The sequence below is a fragment of the Micromys minutus genome (genome assembly GCF_963924665.1).
Source record: "Micromys minutus genome assembly, chromosome: 7".
Classification (NCBI taxonomy): Eukaryota; Metazoa; Chordata; class Mammalia; order Rodentia; family Muridae; genus Micromys; species Micromys minutus.
The window spans coordinates 44,938,266-44,963,555 of NC_137976.1; the positions used below are offsets into that span (position 1 = coordinate 44,938,266).

At 38.0% G+C, this 25,290-nt stretch overlaps 1 protein-coding gene across 1 annotated transcript in view; it reads right to left on the reverse strand.

Annotated features, from left to right (window-relative positions):
- The window catches only part of MYH15 (myosin heavy chain 15), a gene marked incomplete at both ends in the record, with an annotated part of 153,367 nt that overhangs the window by 43,210 nt on the left and 84,867 nt on the right, over positions 1-25,290 (reverse strand). Inside the window, 8 exons of the mRNA XM_080919488.1 lie at positions 2,192-2,310; positions 2,559-2,685; positions 8,488-8,877; positions 10,896-10,986; positions 12,431-12,576; positions 15,723-15,899; positions 16,859-17,101; positions 22,096-22,351. Coding sequence (XP_080775614.1) covers positions 2,192-2,310; positions 2,559-2,685; positions 8,488-8,877; positions 10,896-10,986; positions 12,431-12,576; positions 15,723-15,899; positions 16,859-17,101; positions 22,096-22,351 — 1,549 coding nt within the window. The remainder of the gene's footprint in view (positions 1-2,191; positions 2,311-2,558; positions 2,686-8,487; positions 8,878-10,895; positions 10,987-12,430; positions 12,577-15,722; positions 15,900-16,858; positions 17,102-22,095; positions 22,352-25,290) is intronic.

A 25,290-nucleotide genomic window follows, 5' to 3' on the forward strand; every position in this document is an offset into this window, starting at 1 on the left:
AGTCACCAAACCCAGACAATATTGCAGATACCAAGAAGTGCATGCTGACAGGAGCCTGATATAGCTGTCTGCTGAGAGGTTCTGCCAGAGTCTGGCAAATAGTGAAGAGGATGCTCACAGCCAACTATTGGAGTTAGATGAGGTCCCCAATGGAGGAGTTAGAGAAAAAACTGAAAGAGCTGAAGGAGTTTACAACCCATAGGAAGAACAACAATATCAACCAACCAGACCTCCCAGAGCTCCCAGGGACTGAACCACCAACCAAAGTGTACACATGGAGCAAACCATGGTTTCAGCCTCATATGTAGCAGAGGATGGCCTTATAGGGCATCAATGGAAGGAAAGACCCTTGATCCTGTGAAGGCTAGATGCTCTGGGTAGAGGAATGTCAAGGCAGGGAGGAGGGAGAGAGGAGTGGGTGGGTAGTTGGGGGAGCACCCTCACAGAGACAGAGCTGGGGTGGTGTGGGAGGGGGATGAGATAGGAGGATTCCAGAGAAGAAACAAAAAAGAGGATATCATTTGAAATGTAAATAAAGAAAATACCCAATAAAAAAACAATATATCAGTCAGATTTTGTTCAAGCCAGAAAGATTTACTCTATCCCTGTCATTCTATTCATCAGAAAACTAAAATCTTTATATTTATCTTTAGATAAATATAGTGTCATCATATTTTCTATATTTGTTGGACAACAGAGCTGAAGTTAATGGACATTTCTATCACTCCCATGGCTGTCTGTCTAACAAAATGGCATTATCCCCAGAAGATAAGGTCCTGAAGAGACTAAGGCTTCCATCAGTTCCCATGGGTCCTTTTAGAAAAGTTGAAAGCACCATCTTAAGCAAGGGCCTGTCTGGGAATGAACGGAGGAGTGAATGGAATCCTCTGCCACATATCCCTATGGTGAATGAGGAGCAGCAACACCAAATGACATTGAGAGAATGGGGACAGAAGGATGAAGGAAACTAGAGATTTACAAGATATCATCATATACAATTATCCAGATTATAAGAATTTTATGAGCATCTGGGTTGAAGGGGTGGAGGTATGAGTTTCTCTGCAGCATCTCTCTAGTCTTGGGAAAGATAAAGACAACAGGCACCAGGTTCTAAGATTTCTGAAAGATTCTGAGGAGTTTTGACCAATAAAAGTCTTCACCATCATAGCATACTATATTAATCAGAAATCCAAGTCAAACAGAGAATTAAAAAACTAGATAAACAGTACTGATTCCCATGTATGGGAGCTCCAACTAGACTAACAGCCGACTCTTAGCAGAAAATCTATAAGCCAGGAGGAAATGGAATGGTATAATCAAGTTCTGAGGAAAGAATCCTTCAATAGTGCAAGAGAAAGAAAGACAATCCAGGGTAAGGAAAGAGGGAGAGGACACACTGTTGTGGGTGAGACTGGTTTTTTCGGAAGCACAGAAGCTGGAAAAGAAATGAAACTCCACACAGTTAAGGACAATTGTATCGTTATGAAAGAACAATATGTGCCATTATAGAAGGACGGTGGTACCATTATGAAAGCACACATACACTGGTGTGCAGCTGTTTTGTCTACATAGGAGATGACTGCTGCCATCTTAAAGGAGAGCAGCTATAATCATTTTCAGGAGACCCTCTAGAGACTGGGCCTATTAACATTATGCTATAGAGAATGGTAAAGGTCCATGAGCTCCTGAGGCTTAGCAGACTGACTGGGGTCACGACCCTGTGATCGCCTCACAATGTTCCTCTATTTCTTAAGGTTATAAAGAACATAGAAATTTGTCTTAGGGTAGGGAGTTTGGGGTGTATCACTATCAGCATGGTAGAACATTCAATGGTGCAGCTTTTTGTGAGCGAGTGAAACTCATCACTGGTGTGCCTGCACAGACACCTCCCAAAGGTTTCCTGGTGGTATCTTTCAGTCACCCATGGTAGAAGCACACATCTTTCTTGTCCCAAATCTGACAAACTACAAAAGTAATTTTGAAAATATGGAAAACCTTTCAGTTACCAGAGGTCTTCCTGACACAAACAAGGACCAATATGCCACTTCCCCACTATGTCCTGAGTCCTTCTCCTTTCTCCATGCTAAGAGAAAACACTGAGTCCTCCCTAGCCGAGCACTACTTTTGATTCACTGTGTTTGGTTGTTTAAACATACACCACGTCACTGGGAAGAAATGATTTCCACATTACCCTACTCTCCTCCTCCAGCTGCGCCTTTAGTTCTTCAACTTGCCGAGTAAAGTTGCTCTTTTCTCTGGAAAGTTGGCTTATCAGGGCTTCCTTTTCTTCCAGTCTCTTAAAGAACTCACCTAGGGAAAAATTTCACAAGATAAATTAATTATAGTCCTTCGAACTGATTGCCATTACTTTCAGGACCATCACAGGGACTCTTACACAAATACTGTTTACATTTAGAGACCTCCGGAAAGTCCACACACTAGCAAAACCAGGACAATGAATGTCCCCAGACACAGAAGGGAACTGACATTCAGCTGTAAGTCTGAGACTCTCAGGTTGGAGAATTGCTCCCAGGGGAGGTAGCAACACACCCACTCACCACTCTTGCTCTGTAGCTTTGTCTTCTGTGTTATCAGATCATTTGCTAACTGAGTCACCTCATCCAGTTTTGCATTTGCTTCATTCAGGCGCCTCTCATGCAGACCACAGAGTTTCTCAGCATTTGCCTGTGAATTGCAAAAGAAAGGTCTGTCTTGGAGTAGAAGATCCACAATAAATTAGCTACATAGGAAGGATGGCCATGCTTTCTCCAGGACCTGTATGACTTGTGCTTCTACAGTAAAGACCACTGCCTGCATTGGGAAAATGTAACTTTAAGTTAATCATCTTGATAAAAACCCCTCTAGAATTCTACAGTCTTTTAGAAAAGGCAGCATGTCACATTCCAATGTAGTGTCAGATATAATCATATAACAGTACTGTATTAAATATTCATTTTTCTCTTCTAATAATCTGTGTTTCTTGGGGATAAATGTTCTGATCATTCTTAGATTCTTGGTTTCCTAGAATAAAGCTTAAATTATTAGAAAAGAAGAGTCGAAAAAAGATGAATAGGGAGGGTAAACACATAGAAGAAAATCAAGAAGGGTGAGCAGCGGTAAGAGGAGAAACTGGACCATCTGAGCTCCAATAGCTCAGTATATCTGCATAAATACCTGTAACCTGTAATCAAGAGAGCTGAAGTTAAAGACAATCCTGCTGACTAGAGTTTCAAACTCTAACTTTTCTGAATTGGCTTTTCATGCTCAGTAAAAATAATACATCAACATTTCTACTTCTCCCTGATATAAGTAACAAGTCTAATCAAGTCCACTCACTAGGTACTTGTCACACTTGAGTCATTTTGATACTCAAGGTCACCAGATAGGAGTAAATGTAAGAATGAAGTGGGGTTACCACCTAAAAAGTAATTGTATCTTGCACTCTCATGATTTATATAAATAGAAATGGTAAATTATGTTGGTGTGCTCTGTAGTTATATAGATTTTAAATTGTGGGGTTTTGTTGTTGTTGTTGTTTTGTGTTGTTTCATTTTGTTTTGTGAAACCCTTCTGCATTCCCTAGTGATAACAGTAATAGTAAAAATAGCTACAGTAAAAGTTGACACTTCAATAGCCTCTTTTGATTATATGTTAAATTTTATTTTCTGTAATAATCACATAAATGCATTATCCCTCTAAAGAGAGAAGACTGTAGAAATCAAATGAGATGAGAGATGATGTGCTCTAGCATTTGAGGAAATGCTGAGGCCCAAGAAAATGATAGAAGATGGTGGTAAACTTGGTAGCTGCAATTTGAGCTTGGTTGTTATGAAATACTAGTGGTTAATATCAGGAAAATTTTGAGGCATCCCCAGGCAACCCCAGTAGGAAACTTCTGAGCCAACAAAACCCGCTGACATGCTTCTGTTGTATTGGAGATTGCTTATGCTAGGGAGTAGCCAAAGCTTCCCATAACCAGTTATTAACCTGTACCTTCTTACATATTCAGATGAATACCTAGGATAAAATAGGTACTTAATAAGTGCCTACAACATTAGAAGTGTTGTAGAGCTTAGTAAGTGTTGACTGGTATATACCTTCCAGTCATACTTCAACTTTCCTTATAAGATACAACCCAAGTGTTGGTTTTATTACTTGGATCGAATATCATCCCCAGATTAGCAAAGCAATGAAAGAGGAGGAGATGAATAAGAAGAGAAAAAGAAGGAGGGGGAGAAGGAGGAGAAGAAGAGGGAGGAGGAGAAAGAGGAGGAGGGGGGAGAAGGAGGAGGAGGAGGAGGAGGAGGAGGAGGAGAAGAAGAAGAAGAAGAAGAAGAAGAAGAAGAAGAAGAAGAAGAAGAAGAAGAAGAAGAAGAAGAAGAAGAAGAAGAAGAAGAAGAAGAAGAAGAAGAAGAAGAAGAATTCCAGCACATGCCTATTGGGAAGCTGACAGAGAACACCGTGAAGTTTCAGCTTACAGATACTTTACAGTGCACACAGATTTGTTAGTAGTTGGGAAGTCAAGCCTAGTAGAGAATCAATAACCAAGTTCTCATACAATACTATCAGCATAATGGTGGCCATAGCATTAATGTTAAATGCCAGATGTGTTTAATGTCCACACACCACAAACAATGAAAGAAGATGGAACCATGATTAATGTAACCATTTAGGTGTCACCTGCTATTGCAAAATGTATATTTTAATTCTTAAGGTATATTTTAATTTTAATTTTAATATACATATTCTTATGTGGCACATATTTTTCTCACATATATAAAAGTGATTTTGATAATTACAGTTTGTACACTGTTTCTTTCCTCACAATATCTCTTAGAAGTTGAAGACAGATTCATTTTATGAAAAAAAAAGTATCCCAGAGGCTTAATATCCTGCCAACATTCAGAAAGACAGTAAGTGTCAGATTTGGAATTTTAACCAAAATTGCCTGTGCAGATGTAATTAGAAAGAAAACATAAAACATTAAATCCTTAGATATCTATCATATGAAGGAGTGATCATAAAGGACATGTTAAAGATTAAATCACTAGATGTATTAATTTACACATGTTGTCCAAAGCCTGGGTCACTTAGACGACCAGATAAAGGCTTTACTATATAAACTATACCTATTTCAAGTCTCCAATTTGAAATGAGTCTAATCAAATAAGGGACCAGGAAAGAAGCAGGTGCCAAGGATATAAGTGCCAAAGGAAACATCTGCTTTAGGAGGAAGTGGTGTATTAGGGTTTATATGTGCTGATTTGTGAGAAACAAGGTATTACTGAGTATAAAAGATACTACACTTTTAAGAAGAGCATAGAGAATTGTGAGATGCACTTCTGGTCATTCCTTGAGGTATACTATGTTATATATCTGTCTTAAAGGAGTGAGGGATGATAGATATACATAAGATATCTCACTGAAAAAGCAAGAAAATGAGCCTCGGGGTGGTAGTATTTTAGGCGACATTCATGTGATGACGCATTGCTGAGCTGTACATACTTGCAAGTTATCAGCCCACCTGGGAAGACAAATAGCACTGCTTCCTTTAGGTACAGCTTCACATGCTGGTTTCCTATGAGTAGTGCTGGAAACTAGCATGGTATTTCAATTAATAAAGCACTTTATAATCAAGAATTACAACAGGCCATATGGATACGTATCTAAAAGTTGCCTACGCAGAAATATAGCTTGCAAAAGAATCATAGTTTCAAAAGAACTTCAATTCAAACCTAAAGATAAATAATAAATTTTGATTGGGGCAAAGAGGAAGCTAATGGGATGCAAGTTCATTTTCATTCTCCTTAAGATGATTAAAAAGGCTATATCCCAGAAAATGAAAAAAAAAAAAAAAAAAAAAAAAAAAAAAAAAACCTACAACGGGAATTCCAAACAGTGTAAGAATTTCTATCACATCTAAATTGCCCCAGAGCTCTCTATCGGAATTTGAAAATGCTTTACGTTCCTTTGAGCAACAACATTCCTTCCATTACAACTTGGGAAAACAACTCAGATAAAAGTTCAGCATAATATTCATGACTTTAAGAGTGAACACAATTTAAATTGTGTGTGTGTGTGTGTGTGTGTGTGTGTGTGTGTGTGTGTGTACCCACACAGAGCTCATGTGGAGGACACAGAACAGCTTGCTGAAATCAATTCTCTTCTTCCAGTATGTGGGCTGAAAGTCTGAACTCAAGTCACCAGGACTGGCAGCAAGCATCTTTACCTAGAGAGCCATTGTGCCAGCCCCAGAATATCAATATTTATTATCAAAACTAGTTAAAACATTGAGAGAAGGTGGTCATGTGCATGTGTACATATAATTAGGAGATGAAGACAATCTCTTCTGTCTAAATGTGACACTTTGAGCAAAAGGCATATGTGGATGCTAATGTCCGTAACTGCAGAGACTGTACAAATCACTGTAAAGATGAACAAAATAAAGCTTAGTTTCTTGATAGACTGCTGAGGAAGGAGTGAGTGGGTGGGTGGGGAGCACCCTCAAAGAGTCGGGGGGAGATAATAGGAGATAGAGGGCTTGTGAAGGGGAAAGTGGGAAGGGGGATAACATTTGAAATGTAAATAAATAAAATAACCAAAGTGAGTTTCTGCTTTAGAGAAACTTTTCCTTTAAGGAAGTTTTAAAAACTTTGAAATGCCAGAGTTCAAGAAAGATCCCCAAAGTTCGACTAGAATTCTAGAACAGTAAAATTTAAAACTGCAAAAGGATTAAAATATTCCAGAGAAGAAAATTAGTGTAGAAAAACTGATGGCTCAGTGAGGTGTCCCATACCTTTAAGTGAAGTACTTGGGAAGCTGAGGCAGGTAGAACTCTGAGTTCAATATAGTGGTCTATATAGTGAGCAAATGAGTTTCAGGCCAGCCAGAGTTACATGATGAGAGCATGTCTCAGAACAAAATAAAAACAAAATAAAGGAAAAGGGAGGGAGGGAGGGAAGGAGGGAGGGAGGGACGGAGGGAGGGAGGGACAGAGGAAGGGAGAATGATTTGAAAATGGATACTTTGGTGAAAGACAAACATTTATATTTAAATAAAAACATCTCAAATTAATGAAATCTAGAATTCGTGGCAACAGAGGCAGAACCTAAGGACAGTCCATGTGTTATCTTGAAAGCAGACATGTGGAGTTCATTTGTCAGTGGAGACATAATTCCATAAATTCATAGTTTTGAAAAAGATGATATAGATATTGTGTAGGGTGGGTTGGAATGGTGGAAGGTTAGAATCAAAAACAGTAACTTAGGGAAACATAATAGTCCAGGTGCAGGGCAAGGTGAGGCCAACGTGAGAATGGGGGAGAGAAGCAGAATGAAGACCAAGCGTTGACTGGTTGCAGGGGTGAAATAGAATGCAAAGAGCAGCAGAGGCAAGGATGAGGCACAGAGCCTGGCTGACTGGGGGACTGGGTACCACTGGCAGAAAGGAGGCTGCAGGAGAAAGTGGTGGGCTTGAGTCTACATATGCTGATTTGTTGAAAATAAGGCCATTCAGGATCTTTGGGGGATCCACTTAAGAGAACACTTTCTGCAATGGCTGGGGAAATGAAGATGGGTTAAAGGGATGGAGTGAATGAGCAGGTAATTCGCTGTATACATATCCCACTTGGAGAGGGAAAAAAAGGAGCATAAGTGTTTTATTGCAATTTGAGTTTTCAAAGTAATTATCTGATCTTTTCAGCAGCTTCTAAATATGAGCAACTTCTTCATTTCTTTATGTATTTGCTAGCTTTCAGTAACCATTGTGTTCATGAATTTAAGCATATTTCATTGTAGAACCAATTAAAATAGCTATTGCATTAGCCTCATATTTGTTGATTCATCACAAGTCCAGAACAGGAAGACCTCCAGTGCTAAGAAGTTCAAAGAGAAAGCCTATGCTGCTTATTGGACTTCAGGACTCCCTGCCTGGAGATAGTCCAACGGTCCATTGCCTGCATACCAATGTTTTCCTCTTGCCATCCCATATGTGGCTCAAACGAACAATTCAACAGGCACTCTTTGATGACATCCACACATTATTAACTACATAGGGACACAATACAAGAGCTATGTGGATGTAGCTGTATCCACCTTAAGTTAAAGGTGTGTTTGAAAGGGCTTTGAAGCTCAGACAGAAGGGCAGGAGCTTTGTTGCAGCTGAAATTTTAGAATCCCCAATTTGTAATGCTTAGGAGAGTTGCCTGGGCAGAGGAGCCATCATGACTTCAGAACAGTTGATATTTCAAAGCCTTCTGAGCCACAGTCCGTCCTAGGCAGCTAAATGAGACCCTGTCTCAGAATTTAGGTGTACCAAGATGGCTGGGGCTATAACCCAGCAGTAGAAAACTTGCATCGCCTGTGAAGCAGAGGAAAAACTTGCACCATCCATTAGTAATCATTTTCAGTTAATCTGATTTTTCTCTCCTTCCCCTCCTCTACAACTTCCATGTAAAGGTGTCTATAAGGAAAGTTTAGAAGTATCTACCTTAGCTCTGGCCATCTGATCAACACGTGTCAGGAGGTCATCCACTTGAAGCTGCAGGTCATTCTTGTCTTGTTCGAGCACTTGCCTAACCTGCTGTAAGTGTTCTACCTGGCTCTCGAGCTCAGCCAGGTTCTCTGCATGTCTCTTTTTCAAAGAGACAGAAGTTGCCTCAAAGTGCCGTGTGGTCTCTTCCATGTCGTGGCGAAGCTTCTGAAATCTTGCTTCCTGTTGCCTAGTTATCTCCATCTGAGCCAAGCTGGTCCCCCCTGCTTCCTCCAGCCTCTCATTCAAATCTTCCAGGTCTTGGGCAAGGTCACTCCTCTCTCTTTCCACTTTGGCTCTAATGGTTCTTTCACTTTCCAGTTCCTCTTTCAAATTTGATATATGATTCTGAGGGAATAAATAATTCTGACATGTAATAATTACTTGTAACATATTTCTATGTGCAACAAGGTCATTACATTAATTTTTGTCTCAACTTAAAAAGCAAACATGACATTTTCCATTGCTAATTTATAACCAAAGGAAATTGAACACCTTGAAGTGGTTTTTCTCCAAATCAATACTAAGAAGCATAATTACATTGTTAGTACTTCCAGATCCCCCAGCCCTACATTATAACCAGCATCATTAAATTATGCACATGGAGGGAGAGTCTTACTAAAAAAATCCCACTCAAAAAAAGAAAGGACAGAAAGTGTGGTAGGGATGTGAGAAAGATCTGGAAGAAATTGGAAGAAGAGAAATTGTGATGAAAATTCACTGGATAAACAAAATCTATTTTCAATAAAAAAGAAACAGGTTTCTCATTAAAAGAAACACTTTAAGAGAACTCCTTTTATATGCCAAGAACAAATTTTAAAGGTGGCTTATAAAAATATATCATAGTGACTCACATATGCAAAAAAAAGTCTTTCCATATGGAGTTTGTTTCACCATCTTAATAATTAGACTTCAAAGTTTTGACCACAGAATAAATACTCATTTAAGCAGCTTGCCCTTAAGAAACAGCATCTACACACATGTCAGGCAAAGTTAATCAATTGGCTTCTTAGTTTTCAGATTCCAAGTAGTATATTCTCAGTGGTGAGTTAGAATTGGTGAAGGAATGGGGACTACTAACATGAATGAACAGTGGTCTCAGTGGTCTAAGATACTATTACAGACAGGAGTATCAGGAAGGAAAAGTATTGATAAAACTCTCAGAACTCGGACCTTCATAGAGCCAGTGTATTCAGTGCAGGGAGGCCAGTGATGTTCACTGATACTGTCTTGAGCAATTAGGTTCAAGTTAGTGGAGAAGACTATTTATAAAATGTTTTTCTTTGCATTAAATAATATGGCTTCGGGAAAGCTATTTCTCTAGGTCATACCAGCTAAGTAATCTAGCAGTTTTGTAGTAAAGGTGTCTCAGGAAGAGTACTTCAAAAGATTTAATTTCTACCTACAAGTAAATGCAGTTTCTGATAAGTGGTTATTGAATCTGAAATATTAATCTCAAATAATACTGTGCTTGGCTCAAAAATATCAGAAGCACTTCTTCATAAATACCCTTCAGAGAGCCGTGAAATTATAAAAGTGTTTTGTTTTGGTTTGTTTTGTTTTGATAAGTTGAAAGTTTTATTTTCCTTTAAGTAAAGTCAAGTGTCATTTGAATATATGCCCAGAAAGTGTGATGCTTGGTGGTTAGTGTTGTTTCTGAAAATACAGCCTATTCACAATGAGCATGGTTTTACTATTGAGGGGGTGGGGCTTAAAATATCCCAAAAGATAAGCAGCAGAAGGAAGCATTATTGAGATGGTAATGTGACATAAAACCATCTACATGGTTGTATATGTAACATCATGTATGCATATGTACATAGCTATAACAGTGTCTTTAATTGCTTTATAGCGTAGTAATGCAGCATAAACAGCTACTTAATCTAAAACTTCCAAATTGCCATCCATTATCAAATAGTGCTTTTAGTTTAAGAATAGCTACAGAATCTACTGAATTTTAAATTAATTGCTTTCCAACCATAAAAGTTAAAACGCTAAACTAATGGCGTAATGGGTCATCTGCTGTTTTTCCCACATAAACATCTTGTTGAGTTTAATAATTTGAGCTCAATGGTGTCAAGATTAATGTGTTAAAAATTATGTGGTTGGAATTTAGCACAAAGTGTAGTCCATAGCAAAAGTTCAAAGAAAAAGATACGTGTTATTATTCTTAGTAGAAAGGAATTTAAGCTTAAGAGGTAATTATCCCTCCAGGGTCATGTATTGGTAGACCGCCACTTGCCTTCTTAATTGCTGCTCTTTACTCCCTCTGTTTACAGCTGGCTAAGGGTATGGGTTGTGGAGGGCCAACCATCATTCATAGATCTAAACACTGGCATACAAAGAGTTATCTTATAATTGGTTACCTGAAGTTCTTTTACCATCTTCTGAAGCTGAGACACCAGGTTCTTCTCATTCTCCACTTTCAAATTCATCTGACCCATTTCAAATTCTTTCCTGTTTCAAAAAATGTGACAAAGATAATCTATCAGAATACTAATACATATTTATATACTTTAAAATTATGAAATAACAGATGAATTCCTAGTGTAAAAATATAGCCACTACATCTAGAACTGAAATCTTCATGAGTATTACATAATTCCTGCTCTCTTTCTACAAACCATGATCACAAGTTTGGTGTATATCCTTCTGAACTTTTTTCTATGTACTCATCAAGTAATTGTGTGTGTGTGTGTGTGTGTGTGTGTGTGTGTGTGTGTGTGTGTGTGTATGTAAAATACTAGAAATGCATTCATTTTCCTTACTGTAGAATTTATAATATTGAATAAATTTTGTTTACAAATATATAACATAACCAGACCCAAGTAGTATAAGGGACATGCTTCTACATGGTCCCTCACAGAAATTGCTTTATAAGCCTATGGCACATACTAAGATGTTCAAACTCTGGCTTACATCCTACAAAGGCATAAAGTAGAATCTTCACTTTGACAAACTGACATACTTTTCAACACTGACATCAAAGGGAACCCTGTCACCATCTTCTAGCATACTCTTATGTTACACTCTTAAGGCTAGCCCAGACACATGTCAAGTGTAACAAATTAGGAGTAGGCAATCAGTCAGGCTTCACCAAGAGCAGCCTTGAGGCCAACGCACACATGCAAACAAAGTCAGAAACTTAAGCTGCTCACTTGACTATTTTTTAAACTATCGACCCCAATTTTGATATGTTGTCAGTTTTAACCTTGTATTTTAAACATACTTTCCCCCCTCTTATTTGGTGTAATCTAAATCTTTAAGCAGTATCCCAAAAAAATACCACTATTAAAAGGAATATATAGGATACAAAGTGTCAAAATATATTTACCAACCAACAGATCTAAACAGGAAGCTGTCTTCCTGTGAGTTCCATTTGATCCAAGGAATGCGAGGGAACTTATTGAAATTTTCCACATTTTTTATCACTACATGTAATTATAATTTTATGTTTTAAGAATCTATATTTATATATTTTTAAAATAAGTACCCAACATAAATATTAATGTATATCTGACGAAGAAAATGATATTGTTGAAGTGTCCATACAGCTTTCTAGACTTCATATGATGGTCAGGATTTTGGCATGCTCATGTTACCATTGGTTTTCTCATAAGTAAAAGAAACCAACTACTTTTAGTAGACTTGGATATCCATAATTCACCTCTCATATGCCTTACACCTTCCAAAATTCTCATCTTCTCAGTGGATTCTGTTTGGTATATCTTATAGATTATGTCTTTATTTTTGCTACTCTGTAATAGAGCCCATCAAATAAAAACACTCCACTTTGCAAGCTTCTAGTCTTTGCCATGGGTCTTGAAATATCTGTCTCTGACCTAGAAACCTGCTAAATGGAATGAGAACCCTGCTCCTCCACGTGCTGAGAGGTGCTCACTTCCTCAGCTGCTCTGCCAGATGCTGCCGGCTGCTCTCCAGGTTCTCAGCATCCTCCTGCTTCATCTTTAATTCGTCCTCCAGCTTCTGCTTCTCTCTCACACACTTCATTCTGGCTTTCCTCTCCCGTTCAAGGTCTCCTTCCAACTGACAAAGAAAGACCGTTTAACCAAATAGAAGGACGAGTTTATACTTATTGCAGGTGTGGACATTAACCACTCTTGTCTAGAAAAAATTGAAGTATAAAAACAAATTCTGCAAATAGTGCATAGACACATTTTTAGGGGTAGAAACAGGGCTCAACAAAATCTGCTGAGACAAATGTAAAGACCCGAATGTGATCCCCAGAATCCATGTGCCGAAAAGAAAGAATCAACTCTCAAATTATAAACTGTCATCTACATGTGCACGCTGTGTGAATGTATGCCACCAGCACACAGAGAACAAATAAATCACTCAGTAAGAATTTAAAAAAATTATACACATCAGTAGGTTACAAAGAAAATAATGGGTAAAAGCTTTGCAGATTATGGGTAAGGTCTGTCCTATAATGGCAGCCAACCGTGAGTGGCTGGTTTACCCATTTGATTGCTTCCTGTGAAAGGTATCTTACATTGTCACCTGGAAGCTCATTTCCTAGGTAGAAAAGTCTTATTTAGTCATAGGTGCTTCTTCAAAAACACAAATGTTCTACTTTCTAGAGCTACAGCAAGCAATCAGTCTCTGTAAGCGACCATGAATATTCACAGCCTACCTAAGACTCATGTAGCATGATGCTTTGCCCCACCCCCTTTTGTACTTCCCCCCTTGATTTAGTCCATAGCGTTTGTCATGGCTTTTGTATTCATCTACCTTTTCTTCTATTATTTTTCTCTATCACCTGTTACTTGTTTCCCTTTTCTATTTTTATGGTTTCCCTTAGAACCACACCCAACCTTAATGTAAAAAAGTACAGGTATTTGTGTGTGCACATGAACAAACACATTCACACTCTGAAAACTACTCAGCACATTTCAGCTGTCTTGGTTCATATTGATAATAGTAGCCAGTTAGGAAACAAAGTACTACCCTCTGTTGTTAGGTTTAACAATTTCTCATAGCTAGTAAAATTATACAAAATTATTTAAAGGGTTGCCTCTTGAAGGTATATGTTAAAATGAACACTAAAAGTATGCAAATTACAGATGTTATAAAATAGATGTATGTGTCCTCTAGAATATGATAAAATCCTAAGCTTCAAAGTGATAGCATTAGGAGGAAGGGTCCTTTGGAATTCAAAAGGACAGAGCTCTGATGGAAAATATATATGCATAAGTATAGTTCATCATAGCTGACACCGTATAAGGACAAGGAAAGATGTCATTTCTGAATAACATAGTATGTCTTCACCAGATGCAGCATCTACCTGTGTTTGAGTCTCCTGAAGTGTGGAAAATGAATCTCTCTTGTTGATGAGCCTAGAATCTATGCAGGTATGTGAAAGCAACTGAAATGGACTGGGCTACCAGAGAGTACACATGTGTCTGTCCTTGTGCACACACAAATTCCTGTAATTTCTTACATTACAGTTGAGTGAAACACAGAAACCACAGAAATAGAAAACGAAAATAAGTAACAAGTGATAGAGAAAAATAATAGGAAAAAAGGTAGATGCATACAAAAGCCAAAAGAACCTTGTCATCAGTTTGTAGGGACCAAACTATACAAATTAGTGAGAGAATGGCTGCACATACTCTGTCATCTTGGGTAAAGGAAGAACTGTGAATATATACATGACCCAGCAACTGATGAATGCAGATAAAGAGACCCCAAACTAAACATGAGACGGAACCAGCAAAACTCCGAACAAGAGGGAGAGAAAGACTGTAGGAGCCAGAGGGGACAAGGACACTACAAGAAAATGGCCTACAGAAATAACTGGCCAGAATTCATAGATTCTCACAGAAACTAAAGTAACAAACATCCACCCTCTATGGATCTGTGCTATGTCTTCTGCATGCATTTTATGGTTGGATAGCTTAGTGGTCTTGTGGGACTTCCAACAATGGGAGGAAAGGATGTTTCTGACTTCTTTGCCTATGCTTAGACCCCTTTACTTCCTATTGGGTTGCCATGGCCAGCCATGGTATGAGGATTTTTACCCAGTCTTACTGTCTCTAGTTAGGCCATGTTAGGTGCACATATCTGTGGGAGAACTGCTCTTTTTTTTTTTCTTCCTTCTTTCAATTTTTTAAACAAAACAAAGGAAGAGATGCTATGGTGTAGAGGGGAAGTAGGGGGATTGGAAGGAGAGGAAGCTGCAGCCAGGATGTTATGTATGAGAGAAAAAAAATAAATTAAAAACTGGCCTAAACTTCTAATTTTGTAGAGTACGTGGCAGAATACATCTTCTTTCAAATCTCGCAAAATATTTTCCAAAGTATATGTATCATAGAAGACTATTTGGACTTACATAACCTTTTCATAGAAAATTAGCCTCAGCACACTCATGGAGACACAGTCTCTAACCAGTCACCACCTTTACTAAAGAAGTTCTCAGGCTAGAGGGGGGCTTAGGGATTAAGAACATTTTCTATTCTTCTATAAGACCTGAGTTTAATTTTCAGCACTATGTGTGGTAGTTAAAATCCACTTTAATTTGAGTTCCAAGGGTTTGTTATCTTTTTCTTGCCCTTGTTGGGGGGGTCATCTACATATACTTACCATACCTCACAGATACATACACATGCAAAATTTAGCATAATAATAAGCTCCCCAAGAATCATGGGGAAGAACCAATCAATGAAAGACATCACTTTCTATTAATTACCTCAGTGTTTTTCTCCTATTTTCCAGAACTGAGATAAGTCTGCATTTAAGTATACTTAATCTCATACAGCAGCAAGTTTCCAGACAGTCTGGGATATACAAAAACCCTGCCTCAAAATAAAAACAAATAAATAATGGATAGAAAGAATCAAACAGTCCTCTACTGGTAAATAATAAAAAGCGATCACTGTGTTACTGAGTTTTCATGTAACTATTAGAATAAATTAACTAAGTAAAAACTAAAGATGCATATGTATAAAGAAAGACTGCTGGCCAGCCCACTGCTGTTCACTGTATGTATGTAACACATGTATGTATGTACATATGTATGTATGCATGCATGCAATACATGTATGTATGTATGTATGCATGCATGCATGTATATATGTAAGTATGTGTGTATGTATGTATGTATGCATGTATGTATGTATGCATGTATGCATGCATGTATGGATGTATGCATGTATGTATGTAACATTGCTCACCACATCAATTTGCTGGGCTAGCTTCAGGTTTGCTTTGCTCATGTTGCTGAGCTTCTCCTCCTCTATGTGCAGATGCTCCTGGGTCTGCTCCTGGGCCTCCTGAGCATCCTGCACTGCTCTGGTGAGTTTGCTGACTTCCTCATTTAGAAGGTGCACCTCCTCAGTCAGGTTCCTGACCTGTGGGAAGTCAACAAAGAAGATATCATTGTAGTCACCTCTAGAAAGTGATGGAAAGACATCTCTCTCTCTCTCTCTCTCTCTCTCTCTCTCTCTCTCTCTCTCTCTCTCTCTCTCTCTCTCATAGCTCAAAATTCTCATGAGATATCTAATATCATCAATAACCATCTACACATCTCTAAATTCAAATTTTTCCCACAAAAATAAGTGAATCCTTAATCTATTATTGTCAGGAAGTGGAATGCTCTGGTCATTAAACCACAAATTGTAAGCTATTTTTGGAGCTTATTACTGTATAATAATGATATCATTAATGGTAATTTAAAGTTCTGTTTAAGATCTGGGGAACCATTGTGCCTCAGTGTTCCTATAGTATAGCAGTTCAGGAAGAGTTCCAGCAAACATTACATGTGAAGTTGGTTTCCCCACTGGGAATCAATACAAAACCAATTTCTGAATCATTTGCAAAAAACAGTTTCATCATGAAGATTATCTGCTTTTCAAAGGTTTCATTCAGACTCCTCACTAGTCAGTCCATGTGTAGTCACACAAACTAAAGCCCACAGCTAAAGCAAAAAGCCAGTCTTTAACTGGAATTACGGACATGGCTTCAAGGCCAGACTCAGAATCATTGCTAAAGCTATGGATTTAGAAATATCCCAAATTACCTTTTAGCAAAGGCTATTATTTTCATTCTCATTCCAAAAGCAATGCTCAGGGGCCCAATGAAACCAGTTCTCTCTATTAGAATTTAGGTGCAATAATAGTTCATTTGGTACATTAAAGTGGTCCCATGCATTCAAACTGGAAGCCTGAGTAGGAACAATACAATTCAACAGACCCTTTACCTTTTGTCGATTCTGGTCCTCATCATTGTAAGTTTGCAGGCCACTGTGTTAATAAACAGAACACTTCTGGTACCAATGAATAAAATGTTCCTAACACCAAAGAAGGAGTACCTTGTGCTCCGCCGCACACTTCCCCTTCTCTGACTTCGCCAATATTGCTTCCAGGTCATAGATCTCCTTCTTCAATTCAGAACATTCATCTTCCAGTTTCCGCCCCCTGGCGGTCAGCTCAGAATTTATCTCCTCTCCTTCCTCCACCTGCCTAGAGAGGTCCTTGGTTTTGGCTTCCAGCTCTATCTTGGATTTAGTCAGGGATTCACACTGCTCTTCAGAATTTGCCAGGGTTTCTTGTTCCTGACACAAGGGATGAGAAGAAAATTGTTGCCAGAAACTAGAAGCCATTCATTAGCTGGGTGACAGTGCTGCTTAACAGTGTAAGGAGATAATTGCCTGCCCTCTGCCCAGGACTTATGCCTATCTTTATGGGCAGTTGAAATGACATTTCCAGGTTCTTAACGCTGTTGCTGAAAGGTAGAGGTGTTGTTTGTGTCTGGAAGAGCCTTCCATATTTTAAGCCCATTTAGTAGATTAAGTGAGCTCTTCTAAGGCACTTAATAGAAGCCTGGTGGCCTAAGAGAATTAGCATGTTTCCAAAAGCATTAAGTGTGCTATTAAATCAAGCACCCAGAAGTACTGGTGTGGACACCTAGACTGAAAACTGCTTGGAATATTATCTAAGAGATATTGTACAATATATTTTAACATCATTATAAATGCCCTGATGTAATTTGTTTAGTATATATTTCTATAAACTGGGCTAAGCAGTACATTTTTATGCATAGATTGAATTTAGAGCTCATAAATTTATTTACAAGTCATTGACTTTTACTATTAATTTCAACTAAAGTTTTTGCTTCAGTGATTCTGACGGCAGTAAATTCCACAGATTATACACGTAGAACCTAAGTCCTGCTTATTTTTTAGCCTCCCAAATGTACTGTCACCTAATATCACTATTCCCCATCATTCCTATGTTGTATATCAAGTAAAGATGAAGAGGCTGCTGGAAGGTGCTATGAATACTACTAGATAAAGAAAGGTCATGTACAGTCTTGTCCAGATGTGACCACTAAGGACCGTAATGACTGGTTTGGAAAACTACAGCCAAGGGTTTCAATAGTGGCACAAATACTACAAGAATAACCAACCAGTTTCTGGTTGGATTTAAAGCCCATTTCCCAAGATGGAACCCCTATCTGGTACCATTAACTAGACTAAAAACCTGTTGCTAGTCAGATCATAGGCTCTAGAGCCTAGTACTGTTATTTTGCTAAATGAATGTAGTAATAGACTTCCCCCTAAACTCTTTGTACCCATAAATTAGTGCATCTCTCAGCCTTCATCGGAGAGTTTTTCTTGCAGTATATGTTAACACAGACACCTACAATTTGTCAACATGCAGTGAATAAGAGACAGGGGTGCTCATCTATAAATGGGACACCTTTTTCACACTCCTCCCAAGGTTTAGGGATCATTATAGAACGGAGAGAGAAAATATTGTAAGATGTAGGAGGAGGAGACTTCTGCTCTTGCAAAGAACCCACGTTCAATTCCCAGAGCCCACATGACATCTCACAACTGGCTATAACTCCAGTATGAGGGGATCTAACACTCTTGTCTTGACTTCATGGGTACAAGACATGCATGTGGTGAACATATATACATGTAGATAAAACACTCATTACATCTAATACATTATAAATAAATAGGTAAATAACATATTTAACAGAATGCTGTAAAAGAAGTTGAAGATGAACCTGGGAGCAAGTGCATTGCATTTTTCTCTGGTTTTGGCTTTAGTCCTATCTCACTTTTCCTCTCTGGTTTTGGCTTAAGTTCTATCTCGCCTTAAGCTCCAGCCTGGATTCCCTTGGTGATAGGCTCTTACCTCTAAGATGCAATAAACTATCTTCCTTCCCTCAAGTTGATTTGGTTCAGTGTTTAGTCATTGCTACAAATAGCAAACCAGAAGCAAGACTGGTACCTGGAGTTTTGTCTTGCTGTGGTGGATCTGGTCATGTTCTGAGAGAAAATAATTATAGACAGATGTTGTAGACAAATGTTGAAGCTTTGGGCCAGGAGGACTTTTGAGTACTCTCAAGAAAAAAACCTTCACTCCTCCAAGTTGCTTTTGGAAGGTGTTTTTCACAGATATCAACATGTAAAGTAGAGAGGTAGGTTCTCTTAGCTATAACTTTAGGTAGAGTCTAATGAAAGGCCCTCGGGTCACTAAGGCCGTTGTCCTGAGGGCAATCGATAACCCCATTTCTTCTTTTCTTCTTTGTTTAATTGTTTTACTTGAGCTCCCTGACACTTTCTCCCAATCCCCAGCAGAAGCCCAGGAGCAGTAGGTCTTTTGAGCATTGACTGACACCCCTAAAACTGAACTAAAAGAAACAGTTTGATATTCCCAAGTTAATTATCTGGTTTATCTAATTCTAGCAAAATTTAGCCACTACCATGAGCGTTGTCTTTTGTTGTCAGACCTCACTATGTATCTTAACTGAAGTGACAATTTGGTAATTTTATTAACTATTGATTTACAACACCCAAGTGGTGCCAGTTAAGATAAAAAGTAGCATACAGATTAAAAATCTAGGATTTTTTTTTTCCTGTGTAACTCCTTTCTTAACAACTTCATATAAACAATAGGACTCAAAGAGGACATATGGAGAGATAAAATAATAAACCTAAGGAAGCAAAGCATGAGGCCAATTTAGGAAACATTACCAGGACACTTAGTAAATGTCAAAACAGAGAAGCTTCTGGTGCTTGGGAAATACTGAGAACATATGGTCTTCCCACTTCAGGCTGACATGTATGAAGAACAACTCTTTTCTACTGTCCATCCAGTGTGTGAACAGACCCTGGCACTCAACACTAAAGAAGGCAGACAGTCAACTGACCATTGATTCTTCCTTTGTTAAGGAAAGGGGAAGAGCACCTTGGCAACTTCCTGGCAGTTTGACAGATCAGAGACCATTTCTTCTCTTCATACTCTCACAGGGAACCATTGTCAGCTGGTACATGGTTCCCTTAGTTCCATCCTAGTGTAAGTAATAGATTAAAAATAACTTTGTCTTTCTGTACCATTTGTTTATCTGTACCTTTAAAAACTAAATGTGGATAAACTATCTTAATTACCTGTCAACACATTATGTTTTAAGTTACAACATGACCTCAAAACAAACATATGTGGTTTTCCTGGAATTTGCTTCCATATGTTTTCAATGTCACCCACAATATCCTTAAAAATATTTCTAAACTCTGTGCTCACTACTCCCTTACACAAGTTGAGCCCGTTTATCTCTTACATTTCCCTGGGTCTCACAGACCCAGATCATTTTAGATCTCTGAGATAGGAAGTAAAAGGCTAGGTTTGGAAGAGTAATAACTCACATAGGTTCATGTGTTTGAATACTTGCTCTCTAGCTAATGGTGTTGTTTGGGAAGGTTATGGAACCTTTAGGAAGTGGAGCCTTGCTGGAATTATGTCTAGAGAATTTAGGGCTTTAGTATATGGCTTTCAGTTCCTTCTTCTGCTTACAGTGTGTGGATAAAATGTGATCAGCCAACTTCCAGGATGTTAACACTGCCTCATGCTCCTATTATCTTTCCCTGAAGTGATGAACTTTATCCCCCACATGGAAGTATAAACCAAAATGAATCTTTTCTCCCCAAAGTTGCTTTTGATCAGAGGTGTTCTATCACAGCAATGGGATAATAGCTGATATATTAGGTCTCTTCTAAAACTAATACAAAATGCCATTTTTTTTCTTAAAAGTACAGATCATCAAGTATATTTGGAATGAGAACCAGGTATTCTTATTTTTAATAAATGTGGCTGGCATCACTAAAGTTCTAAAATAAATGCTCTGCTTAATATATTTCAGAAATGTCAGTTTTGATATAAAGTTACTGATGATACAACCTATTGAGTACATTGGCAAATAACATCGCAAAACAAAATAATATATTGTCTCTTTCTGAAAGTAATTATTTATATTTGTTTTCAGAGTTTCTTTTTTGTTTTCAGTAGATTTAAGTAGCAAGAACTTCAAAACAAACTACCTATAATTGTATTTGAACCCAGGATTATTCAACCTAGCACTGTGCTTTGCAGAGTTTAATAAAAATAAAATTGCATCCCTGCCCTTGAAGGTATTTGGGGTCACAGTAATACATAGAACTCTAGAAAAAGAATGGGAGAGGGGACTGGAAATTGTATATATGTGTCATATTAAAAATGAAGACCGGTGTGCCTGGAATGGGAATTTAGAAACTAGAATGTACAAGTTACAGGAGCAGAAGGAACAGAGCATGGCTTCTTTGAAATAGTAGTTCTTAGCTCTGGCAAAATCAAGATCTTAGATGCAGGTTCTTTAGGGCCACATATTCTCTACTTCATTAAAATATCTGAGAATAAGGCCTTACTCTCTTCTCTTCATTTTCTCTTTATGGGAGTATTTGTTACTACACTTAGGTTGAGAAGGATCTTTAAAGAACTCATGTAATTAGTAATGACTTAGGCTATAGGGGAGGAAGCAGGAAGACAAGATTGAGGAGACATTAATTGTATTATACAGTAAGTTTCAGGACAACCCGGGCCACAGAGTAAGACTCTTTCAAAATCAAAGATCTAGGTCCTCCTGGCCCCATAATAGTTTATAATGATATTATGCACAAAACACCCACGGGTAATGTGTCATTTCTTTCTTCTCTTCCTCTTACTTCTTGTTTTTCATGTATATGTAAGTGTAGTAGGCACCCATGTATTCATACACATATATTTACATATATGTGGGGGTTAGAAGTTGACCTTAGATGCCTTCCTGGATGATTCTTTCCTTTAACAGTTAAGGTGGGGTCTCTGAGTTGAACCAAGAAATCATAAATCAGTTAAAATAACTACACTGTTTGCCATAGGAATCTCCCATTTCACTGTACTGATTAATTCAGGGATAGTGGTGGCCACTCACTTGCTAAGCTTTTCAATAGGTTGTAGGTATATAAACCCTGTCCTCACACTTGTGGCATGTGCTTTATCAACTGAGCATCTTCCGAGCCCAGGTTTACTGATTTTTCTAAGTTGTGCTACCAAGAAAATAACTTCATTTTGATACAAAATTTCATATTTACATGTTCCCATGTTCTCTAATTAACAATTATATACAGTATTTTAAAAGACCTAGGGCATGCTTTTGATATTTTTCTCAAGTTGGCAGTGCCGATAGAACTACATAGTCAAATTGGAAGCTAGCTGTAGAGAAGGGGTGTGGAGAACTCACAGCCTGCAGCTGAAGAAGTAGGTCATTCTTTTCTTGGACAAGGGAGACTAGCTTTGTTTTCAGCTCCTCCCTCTGGGACTCTGAACTCTCCAAGGCTTTTTGTAGTTGTACACACTCTTCCTTCAGGCGCACTATCTCCTCTCCAGCTCCTGCAGACTTAGCAAGTGGCTTGATCTTGAAGAAGAGCCCCATCCAGGGCCAGTTTTTCATAGCAATGAAAGCTCTTATGTTCTCTTGGATCAAAGCAAGGGCATCTCTAAAGTATGGTTGAAAAAAAAAAAAAGGAAGTTAAGACAGACTGTTAAAAAATTAAAATGAATGCCAATATAATTATACATAAAGTAGAAAATGTCACAAATGATCCCAAACAATTAAAAAGGTTTATAAAAGACTGCTAAGAGCATTTACATTTCTAGACACAGAATCAATCGAGTCAGGTCACGTGCGGAGGATGAGATCCTTGCATCTTCTTTTCTCTTTCCATGATTTGAATAGTGCCATTACAATAAGCTACTTATCATGATTTATCACCCAGCTTCATGACCTGAGACAACAAAACTAATCATGGAACGAAGCATCTGAAAGTGTGTACTAAAATAAATATTTCCTCTTCATAAGTTACTTACCTCAACTAATTTGTCGCGGCTATAAAAAAAATAAAATAAAATGTGACACAGCCAGAAATGCAGCCCAACATGAATGGACTCCATTAAATTCCTAAAGAGAAAATCAAAATACTCCAGAAGTCGGTGAGATACAGGAGAACTTAGTAAAAATAAGGAAATAATTCATGAATTGAATGAAAGTTTTCACTGAGAGAAAAAAGTCACTAAACGGAAGTCTTGGAAGTGTGGAATGTAATTAGTAAGAAAGGCTTGAAGAAACTGAGGAAGAAGGCAACCCCATAGGAAGACCAGAAGTCTCAGACTAACCTGGACCCCTAAGATCTCTTAGACACTGAGCCACCAACCAGGCAGCATACATGAGCTGGCCCCAAACACATATACAGCAGAGGACTGCCTGGTCTGGTCTCAGTGGGAGAAGACTTGCCTAAGAGACTTGAAGAGTGGAGAGGCCAGGCAGGGAGGATATTCTCTTCAAATAGGGTGCAGCGGGAATGGGATGAGGAACTGTGGGGGGGGGGGGACCTGGAGGGAGGCAATGACTGGGTTGTAAAGAAAAAAAAAAAACCTAAACTATAACTGGTTAGCTTCAGCAACACATTAAGCCAAACAGAAGGAGAGCTTTATAAAACTGAAAATGGTGCAACAAAGGGGATCATTCTCTGGCATCAATGAGAGGAGAGGACTTTGGTCCAGCCAAGGGTTGTTTTCCCAGTGTAGGGGAATGCTGGGGTGGGAGAGGAAGGTTAGGAGAGGGAGCACCTTCCTGGAGGCAATGAGTGGGGGAGGGAATTGGTGGAAAGGGATAACTCCTGAATTGTAAATACAGAGAATATCCCATAAAAAAAAAAAAAACTGAAGATGGGTCTTTTAAACAAGGCCATCATATATTTTTTTAAAACAATGAAGAAGAATAAAGAACGCTCGAGAAATTTATGACATGCTGCTAAGAGAAGAACACTTAGACCCAGAAAGCCTTAAAGACCAAGAAACTCAGTGAGAGAAGGTGTGCTCATAACAGCAGGAAAAGCATATGCTATTAGAGGACCTTTATAGCCACACAGACTGAAAATACATGATTTTTATAACCAGGCAGTTGTAAACCTTTACTGCCAGAAGTTTGAAAGCTTCTTTAACGCTCAAGATTATGAAAGATGCTAGAAAAATGCCTCCTGCCCTGTATTATTAGGATTTGCAGAGAAAACTTGGATAGATTCTTTTTATCTAAACTCAAGGGCTTTGACATCAGTAGGGACAAAGGGCAATAGCCATAACTTAGACCTAAAATTTGCGTTGTTTCTAACACCACAGCCAACAGAATAAGTAGGACGATTTAAGATTTTAAGTCTACATCCAACTACGAATGTAGCCTCTAACAAAGTGGTTTATCTTCAAAACCGTAAACAGGCTGAAAATTTGTCCTTTGAATGCAGACCATAATTACAACTAAATGTGAGGTTACTCTGCCTCATACATAAAATAATGAGAGCTTTAACGAATACTATCAGAACAGTTACATAAATAAATTAATAGAATGAGGGAAAAATAAATTAAGAAAACGATTTCATATATAACCACATAATAAAACAAATTACCTAGCAATAAGTAAGGTACACAGGTAAAAATATCTGTGCACAGAAAATTGAAACATTAAGGAAATGGACTGCAGAAGATTTGAATGCATAGAGAAAAATCACATTTATAAATTGTAAAAATACTATGGTATCACTTTTGTTTGGGGATTGCAATGATGGAACATGTCAAAACAGGGGCATGATGTGGGTAGGTGGGCACACTTTCTTTGAGGGTAGGAAGCAGAGAGTGTAAGGTTTCAGCCCCCCTGGTATGGCTACCCCCATTCAGGATGGGTCTCCCTACTCCATTAATCCTTTCTAGAAACAAAATCAGACCCTTCCTTTCATTAACTGTTTTACTCTGGTAATTAATCACATCAAGAAGAAAAGTAACTAATATGTATACTTCTGTGGGGAATATATTATGAATATATACAAACATATATTATAAAAAATATAAATATCATATAATACAGACTGTTTGTGAACTTCTGGTCCTTCCTCTGTCTCCATTTCCTTAATAGTGGAATTGCAGGCATGCAATATCATGGCTAGTTAAATACAGTTGATCTTAAATGTTCTCAGCACACACAAAATATATCTATATAAGGTGATATAGTAATTAGCCTGATTGCAGCAATCATTGCACAAAATGCATGCATATGAAAACATCTGATTGTATACTATAAACATGTAATTTTTCAATAAAACTTCAAAAACACCAGGAAATAAAGAATATGTCAAAATCAAATTGAAGAAAAGCACAAAGATGAGATAACAAATTAATGAACTTGAGGAAAAAAATGGAAAAAGGTTATCATGTTTGATACACTATATTATATATATATACACACACATACACACACACACATAGCATAAAAAAAAAAGGAAAGGCAAAATAAATAAAACTAGGAATAATGACTTAGAAATTAATAAGGATTATTTCTGGAAATAAAATTATAGACGTAGTAAATACTTAACAGTTATAATTGATTAAT